Here is a 21,608-nt window from a genome sequence, read left to right as displayed (position 1 = left end):
TAAAAAATAGAAAAAAATGTTCCGGCCAATAATTTACGTTTTTAATTAATATTATGTAAATAATAATATAGTATATTATATTATATTGTTCACATTGCAAAACGCGCCTGGAATTGCATATGAATGTGTTGTACACATAAGTCGACACATTAAACTGAGTCACATAATATTATAAATAATTAAAAACCCATAAAGCTCGTACAATATAGACTTATCTCCGTGGGTTTCGTAAGTTAATATATTATTTTAGATGATATAGTTTTATACAATTTACTTGTTTTCCACTTAGAAAAAATCAAATCGGATTTATATTGTGTGTGTAAATTTATGAGGCATCATCAATTGCAATTCGTATGAGACTATATGATTCGCCGGCCAAGTCATGATGATAAGTTTGTTTATTTCGTACTTGAAAATCAATTTACTTGCTGACATAGGCGCAACTAGAGGCCAAACACTGGGAGGTGCTAAAATTATGTAGATGAAACAGGTCCGTGGGGGCTACGCCCCCACATCCCAAAGTACCATTCTTATATTTTATAATTACTACAACCAATCTTAAATGCACTGTAAAAACATAAGCACACTTATATTTAAGTATCTATAAACAGTAATATTCCTCATAAATACATTAGTTATAATAATCTATATATTCATATAATGGCTATCTTGTCGTATGCGCTCTACCATAGATTGCGGTCTACCTGCAATTACGGCACGCTTGTGGTATGCGCTCTACTACATAATTTATCTTTACTATCATGACTTAAATGCTAATAAAGATTATTACTATCTTTTACTGCATGATATAATTTTTGATCGTGTATTTAGTCGTTAACTGACAGTTCTTGGGTTTACACGGTTTTTATTATATTTCATTATATTTATTTTATTTTATTTTTCTGATTATTTTTCAAAAAATACGAGACGATGACAAACGGTCTTATCTCTTATATAAATATTTTATAGCATTTAATACAATACATTATAATTTATAATTGTTGCAACATTTGATATGGTATAACACTTGACTCATAGGTTAATTATTTATTTAATTTTACGTGTGTTATTTATTTTGTTTTTTTACTTCTTTTATTAACTATATGGTTTACGTGTATATTATTATTTTTTTACTTTATGATTTAATTTATACAATAATTTTATTTTTCAATCTATAAATTGTAATCGTAATCCGTGCCGGCCTAGAAAATATTATTATCTTCAAAATTATCTAAAATGCGATATTTGTCGGAATAAAATAAAGCTAAAAATACGGTTTCCAAATTTTCCTATAGTTCGACTTATCTGTATATAAAATTAATACTTGTACCTATCACCTGTGTATGCATGTATGGTGTAATAAAAACGATTATTACTTATACCTATTACTTATTAGAGTGGTAAAAACGGTAGAGTGCAATCAAACGGTAGAGCGCACTGCAGTCGTAATGTCGCCGGTAGAGAGCATACGACAAGATAATGACCATATATAATGACCTAGTATAAACAGCTAAAAATGTCAATGTTACATAACTAATTTTTGATACAACCCTATTGTATAACTATAATTATCATAAACAATTTGTGTTTTCACCAAAAACGCCAAATAAAAAACAATCTTACGTATAACAAAGAAAACATTTTTCATATGATTTTTCCATTTTTGGTATTTTTGATCTGGGGGTGCTAAAGCATCCCCAAGCACCCCCTCCCCCTAGTTGCGCTTATGCGTGCAGAGCTTAATGTATTTCATTTTAATAGATGTTCACCGACATAGTATGAATTTGATGAAATTCTTTTGACGACTGGACATTTGGTCCAATTTAGAGGGAGACGTTAATTTCGTTTTTTTAGCCATTTGCGGCCAAAACTAAAATCGTATATGTAGGTAGGTACTTACATATATTTTTTAATTTCCGGGCTATTCTTTATTTGAAACTAATTTGTAGAAGGTATATATATGCTAAGCCACAATCTCTCGCGTTAAAATTAATTATAGATTTGCTGCCGAGTTTAAACCTTCTGAATAATGTATTCCGCGTTCTATGTTAGCCAGAACTTATTTCAAATAACTCTTATTGTACTTAACGAATTGCCAAGAATGACATGTTTTCTTCTCTGTCCATTTTAAATTCTATTCTCTCCGAACAACGAAGGATTCAACAATGTTGTTTAGACAATATATATGACATATGTGTATATAGGTACGTGGTTGTTCCATTGTTCTTTTTTTTTTTTAACTTTCTGATGATTGCTATTCCAGCCCAGCTCTTAGCTTAAAACGTGTCTAATATATATATTTCTCTGCGTGTACTCAGAAGAGACGGCTTTTAGGTGTTTTTATGTCCTTTTGACTCACGTGTGTGATCATAGATGAAATTTTAACTTCGCACCTACAACAACACATTTTTACTAGGGGTCCAATGTGCGCCAGAAGTTGTTCTCTAGTCGTTACTAAAACAAATGCATGCGTTTCAGTGTTTATGACTATTCGTCTTGTTGTCGGCCATCTTACATACAAATTGAAACACATATAATACATTTGGGTAGAATAGGTACTTACAAATCATATAGGTCTGTATTGTTCGAAAATTGAATTTATCGTCTCACATATATTTACGTCGCGCCAACAGCACTGCAGTGCAGTTCTTCATCATCTTCACCTCCATTCGAAACTCACTGAATCCCAAGCATGATATTTCATCTTAAAATATATATATAAAAAAAAGGTAGGTTTTCGATTTGTTGTTACGATTGTTTTCAATGTACACTCTATTTCGGCGTTTATTCAGTAAAACAGTTATTTAGGTAGGTGGCGCAGTAATAAAACGTTAACACTGTAAGTTATAAATCCCTATAAGTAGGTAGTTGAATAGAGCCGACCTATGCGACTGATTATTTTTATGATTTAGTTGATTTGTGTTTCGTCAATATAATCAAAAAGTTAATTATCATCAAAACGCTTTCATTTACCATGTACCAAATTTAATTATGTTATAAAGTTTTAAGTTTATAACTTACAATAAATAACATTAAAATGCAAAAGTGTGCGTACATTGTGCAGTATAGGTTCCCATAACGTTAAATTGTTTACAAATCGATTAAAAACATACAAAGTTCCTTGTAAATGAATATAAATTTAAACAAGAAAAATCCGATATGGACGATATGGTTGTATATTATTATTTCATAGTATAATAATTCAGCTGGTCTTAAAACATTTTTTCGCGTACCACTTGAGTACCATATTATCAATTAACCACATCTTACCAATAATTATTAAAAATAGAATCATACAAACTAGTTAAATGCATTCATTTTAAATAAAAAGGCAGTAAAATACTGCGATAAAATTATCATTTATTCATTAATACAAATTAATTAGTGTTTTTAAACTTACGCCTTTCGCGTACCACTATAATCTTTCTTTCGATCTCACCATATTTTCCACTAGTGGTTAGCGTACCACAGTTTGAGAACCACTGGTACAATTTATTATAGTTTATTTCTATTCGAATATAATATTATGTATATTTGTTATAATTTAATATTGACATTGAGATTAAAAAAAAAAATCGTGGGGTGTCTATAATTCTGTGTCAATATTTATTTTAGTATCGATTACAATAAAATAGGTACTTTAATAAACGTAAATAAGCACCATTTTAATATAAATATTTAGGTAGTGTCTATTCATATAACAAAATTGTATGTTACCGCGATGTTCATATATGACTTGGTTCTCGTACGTAAAAGCAATTTTTCATTTACACGTACCGTTTTTTTTTTTTTTTTTAATAAACCCCATTCACAAAGTCATTCGAACAAAGTGAGTCGGCAATTCAGGCAAACAATACGTGTTTGTATTTTGTAGGCGACGCAGCAAAAGCCAGATATGACAGAACGCGACTTCCGGATGGGTTTTTTTTATTTTTACTTTTCCACACTCTCCCTCTCTCTCACACACACACACACTTTTATATATAAATATAGATTATACAAAACTATTCGCCAGGAATACGTTATTTATGTACGGGCAATGCGTCACGACTTTCTTCGCTTAGGTCGTTAAAAGCTGTGTGCATTAAATTATGACCACACTGCTTTCAGTTCATTATTTTTATACATATTATATTTTTTGCAATTAAATGCCCTATGGACTATACCGCAGTGGCATATCCAGGGAGCGCGGGGGCCATGCCCCCCTCTTGGGTGTATTTGATATTTTTGTTTTTAAATATTTATATATTTATACTTCGGTGTCGGGACCTACTAATCTAAAAACTTTAAATTGTAATATAATACTATTGTAAACCCATATATTTATGTACATAAGTAACTGTCAAAGTGCCTTTACTGAAAGGTTTCTTTAATCTGTGTTTCACTCAAGTCATTATTCTTTTATCACTTTTACTTATTTGTTCTATTCTGTAACAGATTGTAAATTATATAAATAAAAAACAAAAACAAAAACAGAAAATTTATAATTATTAGTATACATGAACGCATACCTACTAAAATATGTCTTAAACCAGTAATCACTATTTTATCACTAATTTTATACAATCGTTACATTTTTATATTTTTATACCCTTAAAAGTTTTTTTGGACTAAAAAATCTGTTTTTGTTATTAAATTACTATTTATAATGATTGACTAAAAATATATATATAAATTATTTGCATTAAAAACATTAAATAGTTGGTTGATTCGCTTTTTACCTATTGGTAGCAGGTGTAGTGCAAGTATATGGAAAAATTTTAAACAGTGTCCCCCCTCCCCCCCCAAAAAAAAAAAAAAATTCTGGATACGCCATCGGACTATGGTGTATTATTATGGTGTTCTCGTAGTTCTATCACTTTTTCAAAATTTTAGGTACGCAAGATCGAAAGGAAAATCGAACTTTTTTTGTAACTCGATTCTCCAAAAATAGGTAATAACAATAATAAGGTATTAATTAGTTCAATTTTATAACACTCAGACAAGGTAGTTGTTTTGAAAATACAATTTTCAACGGTTACTTAAGTTAAAAATATTTCAATTATAAAAAAGGTCACCTATAATTGTCATTTTTAATTGAATGCTCACGATATTTTTATTTGTGCACCGTCTTCTTAATTGTCTGTTGGAAGTTCCTCCGACGGGGGTAGGCGGGGGACTATCTAAAGTCTTCGGTAGTCACTCATGTCTCGAATTTGAATGTAATCTAGCAATTTTCTATGTTCTCGGAAAACAACATATGATAAATATAACTTAAGATTAATTTAATGCGAGTTTATATAAATCAGAAAATCGGAGCACTTAGCTCTTCCTCGCTTCTGTCAGTCAATCAAATTATCAACCAAAACTGATTAGGCCATTATTGATATGGTTCCGTTCAGTTTCATCCACTATACAAATGTTTAACAGAATAAAATATTATTATTATATTAATATAATTTATCATAACAATATTGAGAAATAACAATAATTTCGCATTATTGTGGTAAAATGACATGTAATCGAAAAATCAAATTAAGTATTTTATATTATTTTATTGCAGAAACAGAGATGGTTTATTTTTCTTATCATTGAAATTACTACGCTTCTACGCTTACACGAGGAAAAATGTGCATTATTTTAAGATGATCCGATTTTGTATAGCACTTCCGTGTCGGGTAATCTGCAGTTATAGTTCTACACATCGCGTACAACAATATTGTTATAGTTCCGTCCTAAACGTCTACCCAGAAAACTAATACATTACGCGAGATTATATTTCCGGTTCTGACCGCGTTCAATATTCTCGCAACGTTTTTCATTGTGTTCACGAATTATTTTTGGTACACCTTTTATAAAATTGTTCATAATATTATATTTGAGCAATTTAATACTATTTCCCCTATAAACAAGAATTCATTAATCTAATCTATTTCCAACGACTTTATATTCAGTTTTAATTTTGTTATTTTAACTAAAAAACTTAATTCTCGTGTACCTACTTTAAATCCTAAATATTATATAGCTGACAGTGATCGTTATAGATATTGTATAAAAATAATTTATATTAATATTCGTGACGATTTATATTTCGTGTTGTGATTCAATAATTGTGTTTTGAAATAAACATTTTAGATTCTTAGCGGAGCGATGAATGTATTGATTTTACCATGATGTGTGTGTTTTTTTTTTTTGTCTGTCATCACGATTGGTGCAGTAAAAAAGTTACGATTTTTTGACTTCAGTACCTCGTTCGATCAGAAAGTAAATCTAGTTGGTACTTTGGGGGGTCAAAAGTAAAAATTTCTTAACACTTTTCTAAATAATCGGAATAAAGAAACTAAAAATTTAAATATAGTTTAATAAAAATTACTTGAAAAGTTTGCATAAAAAATTGTGTATTTTCAATTTTATTAAACTTGTACAACCTACAACAGTAGTAAAACGTTGTTGATTAATATTGTAAGTGATTTGTATATATAGTTATTGTGCACGAATCCGATAGTTTATGAATTTTAAATGAAAAAAAAATATTATAAGTACCTCCTACCTGATTAATTTTGTAATCTACGACGTTAAACGGGTTTTTGTTTGTTGCATTATTTCTGAACCCACTCTATAGAGTTATTATTACATATTTCTGGATTATCGAACACTTGCAATTCATCGTACTATTCGAATATAACGATTGTTTTGTTTTTGTTCTTCGTTTGATCGGTAGTACTATGGCTGCCACAAAATATAAACGTTAGATTAGTTACCGAATTCGGCCTTCAAATGCAATCAAAATCGGAATGAGTTCTGCTCGAAGAAAAACACTTACAGATTAAGATACAGCGCCGTTCTCCGATCGGCAAAAGACAATGATATTATCAATCCAAGTGAAAAAGTGACACACGAGATTATTGGGTGGGACACCGAGACGGCCGTCTTTTAATTCGAAAACGATAATAAATCATTGCGTTCGTGATAAAACGTTTTGGAACGGAGTCTTGTCAACTAAAAATGGTCGAGGTTTGGTAAAAAAAAAAAATAATAATAAATCGAGTACGTTTATGTACTTCCGTGACTATCGCTAAAACTATTTGAAAAATCAAGAATTCGTCATATCGACGAACATAGTAATATTACACGGCTTAGTGAGCGACACGGACGTCGATTTTTCAGCATTTTTTCCGTGGAATAAAAATATTCTCATCGGAAAACAACTTCAATCAGAATCTAAAACGATATTGCTGGACGTCCGTCGTCACTGCTGCAGCATCCCGAGCTCTGAATTTTTGTACCGAAATTTCACAAAATCATGTAACCATTTTCTAATGAAGTGCAACCACAATGATTTTTTGTACTTAACTATATAAGTGTGGGAAAATCAGAATAATTCCAAATTTGAAATTCGGAGTGCCACCCCAGCTCACTCGGTATCATTCAAAATGATTTGTACCTATAAATAGCTGTTGCCTGTTTCACTGGGCGCCGAGAAACTGCACTCAATGCATCGTCACGAATATCGGAAACTACCTCTATGACCACGCGCGGTGTCTCATTATTAGGTCACCGGGACAAAATTGGTGCAAAAATTATAAAAAGGTTTAACGTTCGATGTGTGATTCGTGTGATTTTCTGTCACCTTATCGATCGCAGCCACAACAAGCGACATTTTACCACGTTCGTGACGTTAGACGAAAAAATCTACGACATCATTAACATAATATAGTGCGTACGAACAGGTACTTACCCGAGACTACACGTATATAGCGTTGCGAGTGTGCTGCTTCAGTGTTGGGCGTGCATACGTAATGATTGCTGGATATAATTCCGTGTAAAATCTGAGTGTACCGACGTGAACAATGGCAACTAATTGAGAAATAATAAAATTATATTTACATTTGACTTGGACGACAATTTAACGATATAATATAATGTCTCGAGAACACATTTTTCAGTCGATTCAGCCCGTCTTTTATGATACGCTTGTCGTCCACCACTCATCCATCATGATGTATATACTATCCACTTCACTATCTCTATATGAAATTTTAAATGGTGTGTCGCGTTTTACGTATGGCGATTTAATCGATGGTAATTGATTTGTACTCGTCCAGATTTATAAATTACGCAAATACTTTGTTCATCAAAAAGATATAGAAAATAATATTTTTGAGGAAATGGACATTTCGATATTATATTTTATTTGTCGTTTGATTTTGTGTTCAACAATTAACGAAAAATGTTGTAAATTAAAATTATGTTTAAATTTTCTTAAGACATTATTTAGACAAATCGATATGTCATTCCCTCGAAAATATTATTCTCTATCTTTTTTGTAATGTTACTCTAAGATAACTTAAAAATATAGAAAAAATTATTCTGCGTAAATGCATTTTTTCTATGTTGAGCGTGGACCAGAGAGAGAAAATAAATAGTGCAGCACTGACATCCTCTTACGGTAATTTGATACCGAAATTTTCTGTCTTTGTCTAACTCATGCGTGACATAGGACTTTAAGCCCTGTTCTTTACCACAAACATATACCGATAGATAAAGTAAAGTTATAAGAATTCTGAAACAGATTGAAATTTGTCTTCAAGTCTACTGGAGACCAAATTTCACACATTTTTGATTTTAACTTCTCTAAAAGAATGAAAAATAAAAATTTTTCAATGCAACGGTTTTTTTGAATTTGTTAGATTATATAAAAAATGTGAGTAATTTAAACTCAATTAGTCTTGATGAAAAATTCAAATCTATTTTTTTAGAATAATTAACATCGCTCTATTAAATCAATAATTGGTGCGTTTGGCAAAGAACACGTCTAAAATTCCGTCGCGTGCATTTAACAAAGAAAGAAAAATATAATGAATCCCCTTAAGGCATGTGCCTTTTTTTCGAAATTCGTAAATTTTATACGACGGTAACCGAATTTCAAAAAGATTAGATAGGTATCGCATTTGTCATTATATAATATTAATATGCACTCCATTCGTGCAGGAGTCCACTACACTACAAACGAATAGTCGCCTAAGGCCACTCTGGCGGGATAGTAATAATAAGCTTATTTGTTTTTTTCGAATTTAAAAACAAAGAACGGTCGCCTCGTAATAATAAATTTAAAAAAAAAATGAAGTTCGCCTACTGACGGATTAGTCGATTTTCGATGAACAAATTGGAACATACGCAATATTTTAAATAATTATTCACCTCATACATTATATGTATAAACAATTTGAAACCCCACAAAGTACATTACGTAATGATTTCGATTACAAAAAAAACTTGATAGGAATCAGACAAAAATCTCTAAATCAAATTAATTTTGCAAAATGATTAGTCATGATTTTTTATATTCTCGAACATTTTGGTAAAATGTAATGGTTTTAAAAATATTTGACGGGTTCAGACACTTAAACTTAATGTGTTTTAGACGTTTTCGATAGACGTGATCTCAAACCATATATTTTATTGATCGATTGTTTTATTTTTATTGGTATAAAAAAATATATAACAATTTGACTTAAAAAATATTATAGCATTTTTTTTTTTAATTTTGGAGATTGAAATAAATTCTACAATATTATATAGTACTTGTTCAATACTTACAGTTCATTGCATATATATTACGATAGTTACCTATAATACTGTTGATGAATTATTCGGAACACGTTTGCAGCCGCACAATAAGTGCAGTTCAAATAAAACGTACCTATTAGGTATTGTACAGCCATATTGTAACTTCCTCATTCTGCTCGGAATCGAAAACATCCATTAATTAATTTAATGAGCGAATATTAAATTAGATATTATTAATATTGACTTTAAAAATAAAAGAGAAACGTGTTCAAACTAAATTTTTGGATATTAAATGGTTTCATCTTATTATTAAAAAAGAACTAAATTTTGATGTTAAAAACAAAAAAATGTTCGACAACAATTTTAAGCAGTTTAATAATCTTTTTCTTTTAACGTTTTTTAATTACTAAAATAATGTAAAATTTTTAAAAGTATTCATTTACTTGAAAACCAATGGAGATACTTAAAAGCTTAACTGTAATAGATATTTCCATTATATTTTCCAAACATTTAATATTGTTTTAAGAAGTTTATATTAACATTAAAGATAATCTGAAATATATTTCAGCACTTATAATATCAATGGGACGACGTATTTTATTCAAATTGAATAATATTTTTATATAATGTCAATTATTAATATTCACTATAATAATTCATTTCGTAAATAATAAAAATATCTTTATTAATTCTCCACTATACCTGACGGAGGAGCATAACACAATATACTCGAGTAATCCTCTTTTTCATTTCTCTTTCGATCGACACACCAACAGTCAATTTACGGAAGTCATTACTACTTTGTTGAGTGTGAGAGAGAGAGAGAGTTGTTTCCAAATGTTCAATGTAATTGCGATCTCACGACAGGCCGGCTTCTAGATTAGAAAATGGTTGAAAACAAGTCTTATCTTCATTTATTCAGACACTATGGTATAGAAAATTCATTTTTTTTTCTCTCTTCCCTCAAAATATGACAGATCCGATATCGTATTGTTTTTATAGTAGATGCCTATATAGTATATTTTTGCGACAAACCATTTTTTTATCCTTAAATTAGATTTTTTTACCGATTTATATAAATATTTTGCACTGGTTTTAAAATAAGAAATGGTTTTCCCATCATGTCAAATCTTCTACCAATTTAATATTAATTTAATCCTAGCTCGTTCAATTTTCATTATTATTATTTTTTTTTATTAAAATTTAATTTTAATTTTAATGAAATACTACTAAATGTTCAGCTGAATTATTATTCCAAATGCCATATTTTGTATATGTATAATGTATATAGTATTGAATGGAATTATATTTTTTGGTTATTTAATTTCAAATTATAATGACATTCGTAATGGTTTATTGTTTTAGTTTCTGAACAAAGCGATTCATACCTACGTTGTAAATGTGTCTTAATTTAATTTAATAGGTTTAATGGTACCTCTGAACGTTTATTCATTAGTCACTGATATAAACAGTAGGCGCAACTTTAATAGTTTGTTACAAAGTTAAATAGATTTTTTTTTCCCCCACTGTTACATTAATTGTAGTTTTGGTTATTAAATATACCTATAGACATTTTAATACAAAACGTTGCTCTATCATATCTTAACGTTCAATAAATTCTTAAATCTTATCTCATCAATTATTTTTATGAGTACTTAAAATTTGAAAAATGTACTATAAACATGTAAGTATAATATGTATTCCGGTTAAGATCGTTTTTCGAATTCCATGATTTATCGTAACATTATTCATCGCAATCAAATTAAAAATGATATAATAATATAATAAATCACTGCCTTGTGCCGAGACGAGTGAAGTGAGCCAAGTGCCTCAAATCCATTTCCACTTACTAATCCTCAACGACAAATCATCTAATGGAACTATCGAACAAACCGTGAAAATATATGAGTACAATACAGATTTCGATGGGTTGAAGAAGAAATCAATTTATATAATAATGAATGAAACTTGGCAATATTGTTGAACTTTTATTTCCAATTTTCTTGAACCTCCGTGGTAATAATATTTAATTGTAATATACAAGGTTGCGATAATCGTTTCAAAAATGATGATGAGTACAATTTTGGCTAGTTTTTACTGCTTGGGCCACTACGCATTTTTCCACAGTTATGTTTTAAATATTATTGTTTTTGCCATTGAATTATACCAAAATCTATAGAAATATCCAATTTTTTTTTTTATCACAGATTTTTTTCACTGTTTTATCTGATTTGATATCATGACATCGATACACACATTTTATACACATAAATAAATATTGATTTGTTGGTATTTACAATTATTTGTTTTCTTTTATAAAAATGTAATTTATTTAGGTTATTATTTATTCAATAAAAGAATATTAATGGGAAAACTGTATTTATATTTTGTATGATTGAATGTAATTTCATTCATTTTCTATCACTATAATACCAAATTATATTCGATTGAAAGGTAGTTGATAAGGTTTCCACGCTAAAATTATAAACACAAACTGTACAACGCATTTAAGATTCTGGGCAGAGTGATCATTACAATGATATATATTTTATTTTTTGTTTGTCTGAAGACATTTTTTCCAGCAGAGAAATTATCTGATCATTAACTTCAATGAGAATTTCTAGTAGAAGATTGGATTTAGTTGGTAAATAAGGAGAACGAAAATTGAAAATTCTCGGAACTTTTTTTAATAATCTGGAAAACCCGCAGTAACCAGCAAAAAATATAAAAATTAGTTAACATTATAATGACTGTTTGTTAACCCCTTATTGGTTTCTAATAAGTTAAACCGTCTTCGCTTAAAACCGAATACGAAGTACACTCGACTCCTACTGTACTGCAGAAGAGCAGTTACTTACTCGTCCCCCTTTTTAATCTTTTAAAACTCTATATTGATCACTAATAAAAGTATATGCCTGTTTTGGGGTTTGTAGTCATTACTGACTTTTAGTAGGTATCAAATCATTTACATATCGTAATGAGTGTAAATAAAAAAAGCTTTTAAAATAACTATATACGTATGAAGCAACATAAATAATTATCATTCATTTTCTTAGAATTCGGTATGACATATACACATTACTATTAGGTTTGTAAATTATGATGTTCGGCTTACCATTAAAATGACAACGAATATATTAAAATATAATTGCATACAACCGAATAAAACATGAAATATCTCGAAAATGATAATAATAATAATAATTGTTAACATATTATTCATAACATACAGGGTGTTTCACGACGTTTGTCATAGCGCATAATTTATCCACCCCTTACAACTTTAAACAACTTACAACTAACTGTGTTTTCGAAAATAAATAATTTAATTTGTATAACATTTACATAAACCATCTCTGTAAACTGACTGTCTCGAATATTTCTCAGAAACCAAAAATAACCAGAATTTTATTTCAAAATATAAAATAATTTAATCAATGGAGAGCATTTATTCTATAATAACTATGATGGCATATATTACTCAAAGTATTAAAATAACGTAGGTATCACAATACAAAATAAATTAAACATTTTGAATGCGTTACACCAAAGCTATAGAGAAGCTATTATGTGGATTAATGGACTGTAAATATAATATCGGCTAGAAATCTTCCTAAAAATCAATATCGATCGATCAATAATCACAAACATGATTCATCTCACTGATTGATTCAGTGAACATGACTGTATTTTATCAATTATTAATTTAATAATATGTAAAAATTGTATAGTTTTAAGTAATGCGAAAAAACGGTTAACGCAGTACACTCGGACTCGACAATATTAAACCAATATGTAGGTACATTTTTTTTCATAAGATATATTTTTTATTTCAGATATGTTTTTAAGGTAAATATTATTTTCACGGTGATATTTTTATCGGTCTTCATATAATATAACATTAATAATGTAGTATTAAAAACGACATACCTCGCTGCAGTAGTCCCGTAGTAGGTCGCAGCGTGTTTGACGTTCGCCCATAAATCAGAGGTGTGCAGTTTTCCATCAATAATTCTTGGACCATACAATGCCAACCCTCATAAAAACTACGAAACGACTCGTTATTGTTATGATTATTATTGTTGTTGTTGTTGTTGTTAACGGCGTGATTTCTGACGTGTGCACACAGATATCGTGGATGCGGAAGAGAGACTTGCACATACTGACGGCAGGAGTGCTGACTTATACCAGTGACCAGAGATTCCAAGTCATCCACCCGGATAACTCGGACAATTGGACCTTACTGATTAAATTTGCTCAACCGAGAGACGCCGGAATCTATGAATGCCAAGTAAATACCGAACCCAAAATGAGTTTGGCATTCCAGCTCAACGTTGTAGGTAAGTCATACACTTTACACATGAGAAATTAAAACAAACCGTTGTCAATTTAAATCGGTGTGCTTGGCAAAATATAATATAATAATATTTAGGAATAAATTATGGCGCTGTTTATAAGCCAAATGCGAAAAATTGGCTGATGCGTCTGACGTGTTGCTACCCAAGCGGTTATATAATATATATATAGGTAGTACATTTTGAATTTATACACATTATCTCTATTCATTTTTTTTCATCACTTAAATTGCGACACTTGTTTTTAATTTCGTACCCAGAGTTGAATATTTTTCCGAACATTTCAGTACATAAAATATTATATCGTATGTACCAAATCAATAATTTATTATTTATAAGCATTTAGGGTAACGGAAGAGCGGTGTGGTGCGGTGCAGTAAAAACTCGCAAAGTAAAAGAATATTTGCCCTTTTCAGCAGGCCGTTTTTCGAAACTTTATATCCTTATAAATAATAAAATATTCGTTCAAACATAGATATTTAAACGTAGACGTTTTCAGAAAAAAATATTCAATTTTAGAAAATTTAAAATTAAAAAAATCATCGGTCATGTAGTCATTGTAAAATGAGTGCAAAAATAGAGTAAACCTTGAAAATATGGATACGAAGTAATAATAATATGACGTTTAAATGTAGAAAATATCGTCGAACCTAACCTAAATCACAATCGCCACGGTGGTGGAATGATTTTTCGACGAAGCCGTCGTGGCTTAACCGTTTATTAATCGCACCGATGAATAACATATAATATCAAGTCAGCGGCTATATGTATAATAATTATACGATTGGTCAAACTTTTAATTCGTTTTCTTTTTTGATGATTTATGTTTACTTTCGTACCTCTTTTAATTGACATCATTAGAAAATGTGCGGGATCAATTTTACGATTGAAAATTTAATTAACTCGACCATTTTAAAACCTACAAATTACTACAGTCGTATATAATTATGTACATTCCAAGCAACTAATATACTCGAAGTAATCGAGTAGCGCGACGCAAACGACAATAATAATTAAAAAGAATAATAATATACGAATCGCGCAATATTGTTACACGTTTCGTCGTTAAGTTAACGAACCGAATTCTCTCTCTCTCCCTCTCTATATGACTATATGTATATAATATGTACATGTGCATAAATGAATTCGACACAAGACTGCTATATACGAAGTATTTTGGGACATTTTGCATAATCATAAAAAATAAAAAATAATATTATGTGTGTGCCGTTAATATACAGATGGGTCCGGTTATTATTATTAATAAATGAAAAAAATAACGAAACAGGTATTATAAGAGGCGCATTAATATATATATATTATATATATCATGTTGTTACATATACAGTGGTACATATACCCTTGGATGGTTAATCCATAATTTTATAACACTTTAAAACGTAATTTCACGCACGAAACCCACTGCAACGTTGGGACACAGGTCTGGTGTATACGGCGTGTATATATATAATATTACATCATATCATAATATTAAATTAATGGAGTTTTCGTTAGCCGAACTTTGTGTTTATGGTAAAAATGCGGTGGTCGTATCAACTGTATAATAATTAAAAAATATTATTAAAAGAAAAAAAAATCATAAATAGGTACAGTCAGTTTTTTTTTTCAAAATTAGTGAATTATTACCGTATGTCCGTATCAGTATACCGTCGCCTCTACTGACGTATCATAAAAATAATATATTAAAATATTTAAAAAAAAAAAAAAAAAGTATAGGTAATATAATAATATAGTAATTATTATTCTACCGACCGTTTTAATATTACGCTCGTATAATTTTGCTATGGCCTTATATTTTTATATCCCGACAATGTGATTCTGTCCCATATGGCCATATATACCATTACGCTGTATATGGAAAGGAAATCGTTTTATTTATAACGCCAGTTAATAACAAACGCTCTATGCACTCCTGGAAATACTCACGCAGTTGATTGTTTTTAATCCAAGACACAACTATATGCACATAAGTATATAATATGTTTTAAATATTATTATTAGTATTAAAATAACAGACAATAGATTAGACAGATAAATATGATTTTCTATAATTTCTACTTCATTTAAGCAAACTTGTGGTGGTAGAAAGTTAAAATAATTATACGACTTTATATTAAAATAAAAATCGCAGAAAAAAATATAATGAATACATAGCATAGCGTAGTGAAATAAGCAATTATATACGTTAAAGTTTTCATATTTTACTGAAGAAGTAATTAGTTTTAATAATTGTGGGTGTTCTAAAAGAAATGTATGAAATTCTATACTTACATTAAACATTTTTAAAATGTTGTTTTACGATTATTATCGATCTAATTGTGTCCACAAGAAATCGACTTTTCGATCTCATCTGTCCTTAAAACATTTGTAATTGAAAATACTCTTTCTACCGACGCGTTAGTTCCTGGAATAGCCATTGAATACTCTAATATAACAATAAAATATTTAATTGTAATGTTATTTTTTTCTAGAATTTTAAATATTTCACACCACCTTATCTTTGGCTTTTGAACCATTTTTCCAGTTTTGCATTTTAACCTTCATTACATATATCACATAATTAAATTCGTTAAAAAAATTAACTTCACCAAATTTCAATGTTGAATTATTCTTAATAATATATTTAAAACTTTCTTGAATTTCACTCCAAATAGGAAGATCTATAGAACTTGAATCCAACGAAAAACTTTTAGTGGTTCAAAGTGATATCCCCATTTTTCCACGTACGATAAAAACGTGTCATAAAACTCATCAGTTATCTCAATAAGTTTTTTTTCACTGTACAGTTTGTTCTTATCAAGATCTGAAATAAGTTGATGTAAAAAAATGTTGATTTTTCAGATTTTTTATTTTACCACATATAACACTTCAATTTCTTCATATACCTCGCATGTCGATAATATATGATCACCTTCTATCCTATTTATATTGTATCACATACCACCTTCAACTGACTTGGTACAAAATATAACCATGCAATGGATATAGGATCATTAAAAAAAGTTTTTTAAAACTGTAGAACACTTTTCTTGTGACATAAAATATGATTTCAATGTAGGATATAAATCTATTATTCTAGAAACAGCTGCCTGTAGAGATAACCAACGTGTTTTTACAGATCATAAAATATTTTTGACTTTTGTACTCAATACTAACAAAATCGCAAAAATCCTTTAATTTTTCTATACGGACTGTATAAATATGAAAATGCTGAAATATTTTATTAATTATGAGTTCAAAGTCAGTTGGCAAAATATCAGCACTATTATGCATAGCATTGTGCAGAATATGAGCAGCACAGCCAATACCGGAAATATTTATTTTTAATTTTTAATTGCTAAAACGTTATTTGTGCCTTTTCTCAAGACGCCATCCGAAAATGCAACAACATTATTTAATAAATTACATTTTTTTTAAACATTTATTATATAATCTGATAAAATATTTGATGTTTCTCCTTTTAAATTCATAAGTTTTTAATTTTTACTCCTTCTTGGAGATTAAAATACCGAATTATAGAATTGGAACCAGTTTTAAATTGTTATGATTTGATATGTCCACCATAATTGTTAAAAATTTAATGGATTTTAGTTCATCTAACATCTGTTGAATGGCGAAAGGAGCTATTACATTCACAATTATAGATTCACATTTTGTACGAGCTCTCGAAAATTGTTATAATTTATGTTGTACAATCCATAGACCAGAATGAATGATTGTGTATGATAGTATATGATATGCAAAAAGACCCTCTTCCGCCGCAATACGTTTGCTTTCGTTTTTTGAATGTACATTAGTGAAAAAAATCGTTACCTTATTTGAAAAACTGCTAGATACGGCCAATAAATGTTTCTTTTATTTAACATGTTGTGTAATATCTGAAGGATCACCATTTTGTATTGAAAAACTGATTTACATACAATACATAAAACTTTTCCGATTTCATCACTATCTCTTAAAAACGGAAATTTAACTTTCAAGCCGGGTGTAAATACGCATCTTTGCTTAGACATTTTAATAGATTACTTTCCTAAAATTGTAAAATATTAATTAGGGAACGATTATCAACAAGTCGACAACATTCAACGATTGTTGGGACCAAACTAATAGCTATTCGCTATAATAACGATAACCGTATTCACAAAAAGTATTTCAGTGATATAAATAGATTTTCGTAGTTTTAATGCAGAATAAACAAAAGGGAATCGAAAGCAAAGTCTGATAATGGTCAATCCGATAACTCGTAGACATGCTGCCCATACTGATAAATTCAGACAATCACAAGATTACAATTATAATCATAATTCATTACTTTCGTAAGTTACGTTTTCAAATTCATTTTGTTTGATCAAAAAAACAGGACAAAAAGCGTCCTGAAAGAAGTTTGTCAGGATAACAGGACACGACCCTGAAATAAAGGTCAATCCAGTTAAAAATAGGACGTATGGTCACCCTACGTTAAATGTTGTAATTACATAAACATAATATTGTGCAAAAAATTAACAAACTATTCTAATGGTATATGAATAACCAATTTACAATTATTTATACTATCGTGTATTGTGCGTTTTTTACTCGTTCGATTATGGATAACGTTTTTTAATATTCTAGATTTTGAAGTACCCATCTCGGAATACAATTTACAAAATATATATTTGTGTATTCATTGATTATTTTTATACAATCCAATCTAGTGTTTTGCGATGACGTTAATGCGTATGGGAAAAAAATCACGCTTAAAATAATTTACATATCATCTGGACAAGCATTGAATCGTTAAAAAGTATACAAAAAACTGCGTTGTTGCATATACAATGTAATGAGCTGTATGTCAATAATTAAATTACGGTCGAGTTTTGGGATAGAATTCGCCTCAGACCTTGTCTGTAATATCGTCGGCACATTTTAGAAGGCCATATTTTTACTAACAAAATGAAAGAGCGTAGACAATTTTTAGTTTTTAATTTTAACAGACATACATATTGTAAAACGCGGAATTCTTTCTCCAAACATTGAACTATTTCTCATTCATTATAATCGTTGTTTAGTTGTTTATTCTCACCACCAGTGGCGAAAAATGTTAAACGCTCGAGTTACGGTATATTTTGGACAGACAATCAATTGGTTGTGTTCATATACATATAAATGAAAACACAGCCTTTAAGAGTTAATTAAGAACGACCTCCTCTCGAGCATGGTTGACGATAGACTGACAAGAAAAAAAACATTGGAAAAAAGAGGCCTTTGTGATGAGTTATGTTAGTTTTTCGTTTTTGGTCCATCAATAGCGAAATAGAACGAATGGTTTTATCGCCAGATATTTGTGTAACACATTACAATGGTACGTTTAACGATTTTCTGTAATCCGAGTTTAATGGCGGGGTTCGAAAAAAAATTACGTTTTATTTGGTTCATACAGATATACGGAATATACATATACATACATATATATATATATATATATATATATATCGATAACTCACCACGCCCCACCTCCCCACTGAAACGTTGGGTGGGGGAAAGAGCAAAAATAAAGAGAGGAGAGACAGTACGAAAGAAAGAGAGAGAGGGAAAAAGACAGTGAAAGAATAAGAAATACCGACCTATAACCGTCTTGGGCTCGACTGCAGCCGGATTAAGAAACATGTAATTCAAAACAGGAGTAATGTAAAAATGTTTCGAGATCGCACGTACAAAAGTCTGCGGGCGGATTATGCAGTCGTCTCGCAGTTATATGGAATTATTTGCTGAAATCAATACTTTAAAAGCGTTTTTATTTTCGTGCGCTGTATAATATAATATAATATGTACACAAATACAAAATAATATTATACATTATACTGTATGGATATGGGTCGCACATATATCGCCGTACCGCCGTGATTTACAGCCGGCCCGATTACGCTCACAAAATTCATTTTATTATTATTATTAAACGCTTTTCGATCCGGAATCGTTGATTTTAGTTCTGTCGGTCGATCGATAATAGTCATATGACACCTCAACGACAACGATACTACAATGGTCGCGTGTCGACTACGATTTATATTCATGTATACATACCATATAGCTATATACCGCGGTCTGTGTATATCTACGGACAGATGCATTTAACAAAAGAGACTTTTTATTTCAAAATATGTTAATTTTAAGTTGGTAGCTACCAAATAACACGTTTAGAAAAAAATATTTTTTTTTTTTATTGGTGGTAAAATAACAATATTGCGAATGCTTCACTGTTGGGAAAATATTAAATATTATCATTACCTCTGTACTTATTAATTACGATTAAAAGTTAAACAAAATATTTAAACTAATACGATATTTTACAATGTTATTATTACTTCAAAATAAAAATAAAAATTTAATTTAGTTTTTCAACTTCAGAAATTTCCCCTTTGACATTTTTGAAATTTCATATCTCTTTTTTAATATTGATTTTTATTTTATTAATTGTTATCGCTATTTTTGTTTAAGTTTTTTTTATGTTCGACGAACACATACATGTTTACTATTAATTAATTAATATTGTGAAAGAAAGTACCTATTTCGATATAAAAAATATCAAATTTTAGAGAATGCAACATTTTCCACCCTTGTACTCTCATCCTCTCCGCTCGTTTAAACATTAAATACTTATAAGTTATAACTCATAAACTGCGATTTTTATACATTGAAATACTGGAAAAACTATTCTACTGAGAAATAAGAAATTAAAAATGCAAATTTTCATTAAAAAATTTAAAAAAAAATTGTTTTTAAACAACTAACAATTTTACTATTAAAAAATGTATTTTCAGAAACGTTAGTAGTTTTTAAAATTATGAGTTTCTTTGCTTTAAATGAATCACCCGATATATATACACAAATATATTTTATACATATATATTTATTGGTATGAGTCAAAGACGTTATATAATAATATGATCGACGACATGACTTCCGACGTAAGTCTATACGTACTTTCAAACAGCGGAAAGTGCAGCGGTTTCCAATTTATTAGTTACGTGCCGTCGTTATTATATTATATTAATACGATTTTGGATATGCGTCTCATCGAATCTCCCGAAGTCATTGTCAATCGACCCGTAGTCAATTAACGGCGAAAAGGGTGTCCCTAGACGTCTGGTGACGTGAAAATCTCCGCACTATAACAGTGTACCCTAGATAATATTCAAATTAAATTTCACCAGGCATCTGCAGCGTGGAAACTTTCGGAAAAGAAAAGACTTACGTCCTGGTTATAAGATTATTTTGGGCGAGACCGTTTTCGACCAAAAATGTACCCTTCCCTTTTCGGCCAAAACAAAAATTTATATAATATATGTAAAAAAAATAAAATAATTGCTGCTACATAATATAGTTTTTTATAAGTTGCATAAAATGTTGTAAAATAACAATACTCGTAAAAATACGATTCGCGACAAAATTATTTACAAAACGATATTAATTTTACACACACACTAAAAATTATCCCTATTATTTCATTTATTTAAATTTTGAAGGTTTTTCAAATCGAATTCAAATTTCTTGGTATTATTCAGTACCAACTTATACTTTTAATAATTTGTCAAAATTACATAATTATATGATTGCCATAATTTTACAAAAAAATTTGTTTTTGGTCGTAAAGGGAATCAGTCTTTTTTAAATTTGGTCGAAAAGTGAATCGGCCGAAAAGGG

The 21,608-nt window shown here is 29.6% G+C and overlaps 1 protein-coding gene across 2 annotated transcripts in view; it reads left to right on the top strand.

Annotated features, from left to right (window-relative positions):
* LOC107165495 (zwei Ig domain protein zig-8-like) overlaps nucleotides 1–21,608 on the top strand; it is a 233,486-nt gene that overhangs the window by 173,972 nt on the left and 37,906 nt on the right. For both annotated transcript variants that reach the window (XM_089223095.1, XM_089223094.1), the window contains exon 3: nucleotides 13,679–13,889. In XM_089223095.1, the coding sequence (XP_089079221.1) occupies nucleotides 13,679–13,889 (211 nt within the window). The remainder of the gene's footprint in view (nucleotides 1–13,678; nucleotides 13,890–21,608) is intronic.

The sequence above is a fragment of the Diuraphis noxia genome, unplaced genomic scaffold (genome assembly GCF_037042655.1).
Source record: "Diuraphis noxia isolate RWA-SAM2 unplaced genomic scaffold, SU_Dnox_SAM2 contig0003, whole genome shotgun sequence".
NCBI classification, from domain to species: Eukaryota; Metazoa; Arthropoda; class Insecta; order Hemiptera; family Aphididae; genus Diuraphis; species Diuraphis noxia.
Note: the sequence above shows the minus strand (reverse complement) of the source record. Positions and strands in the feature narration are given on the sequence as shown.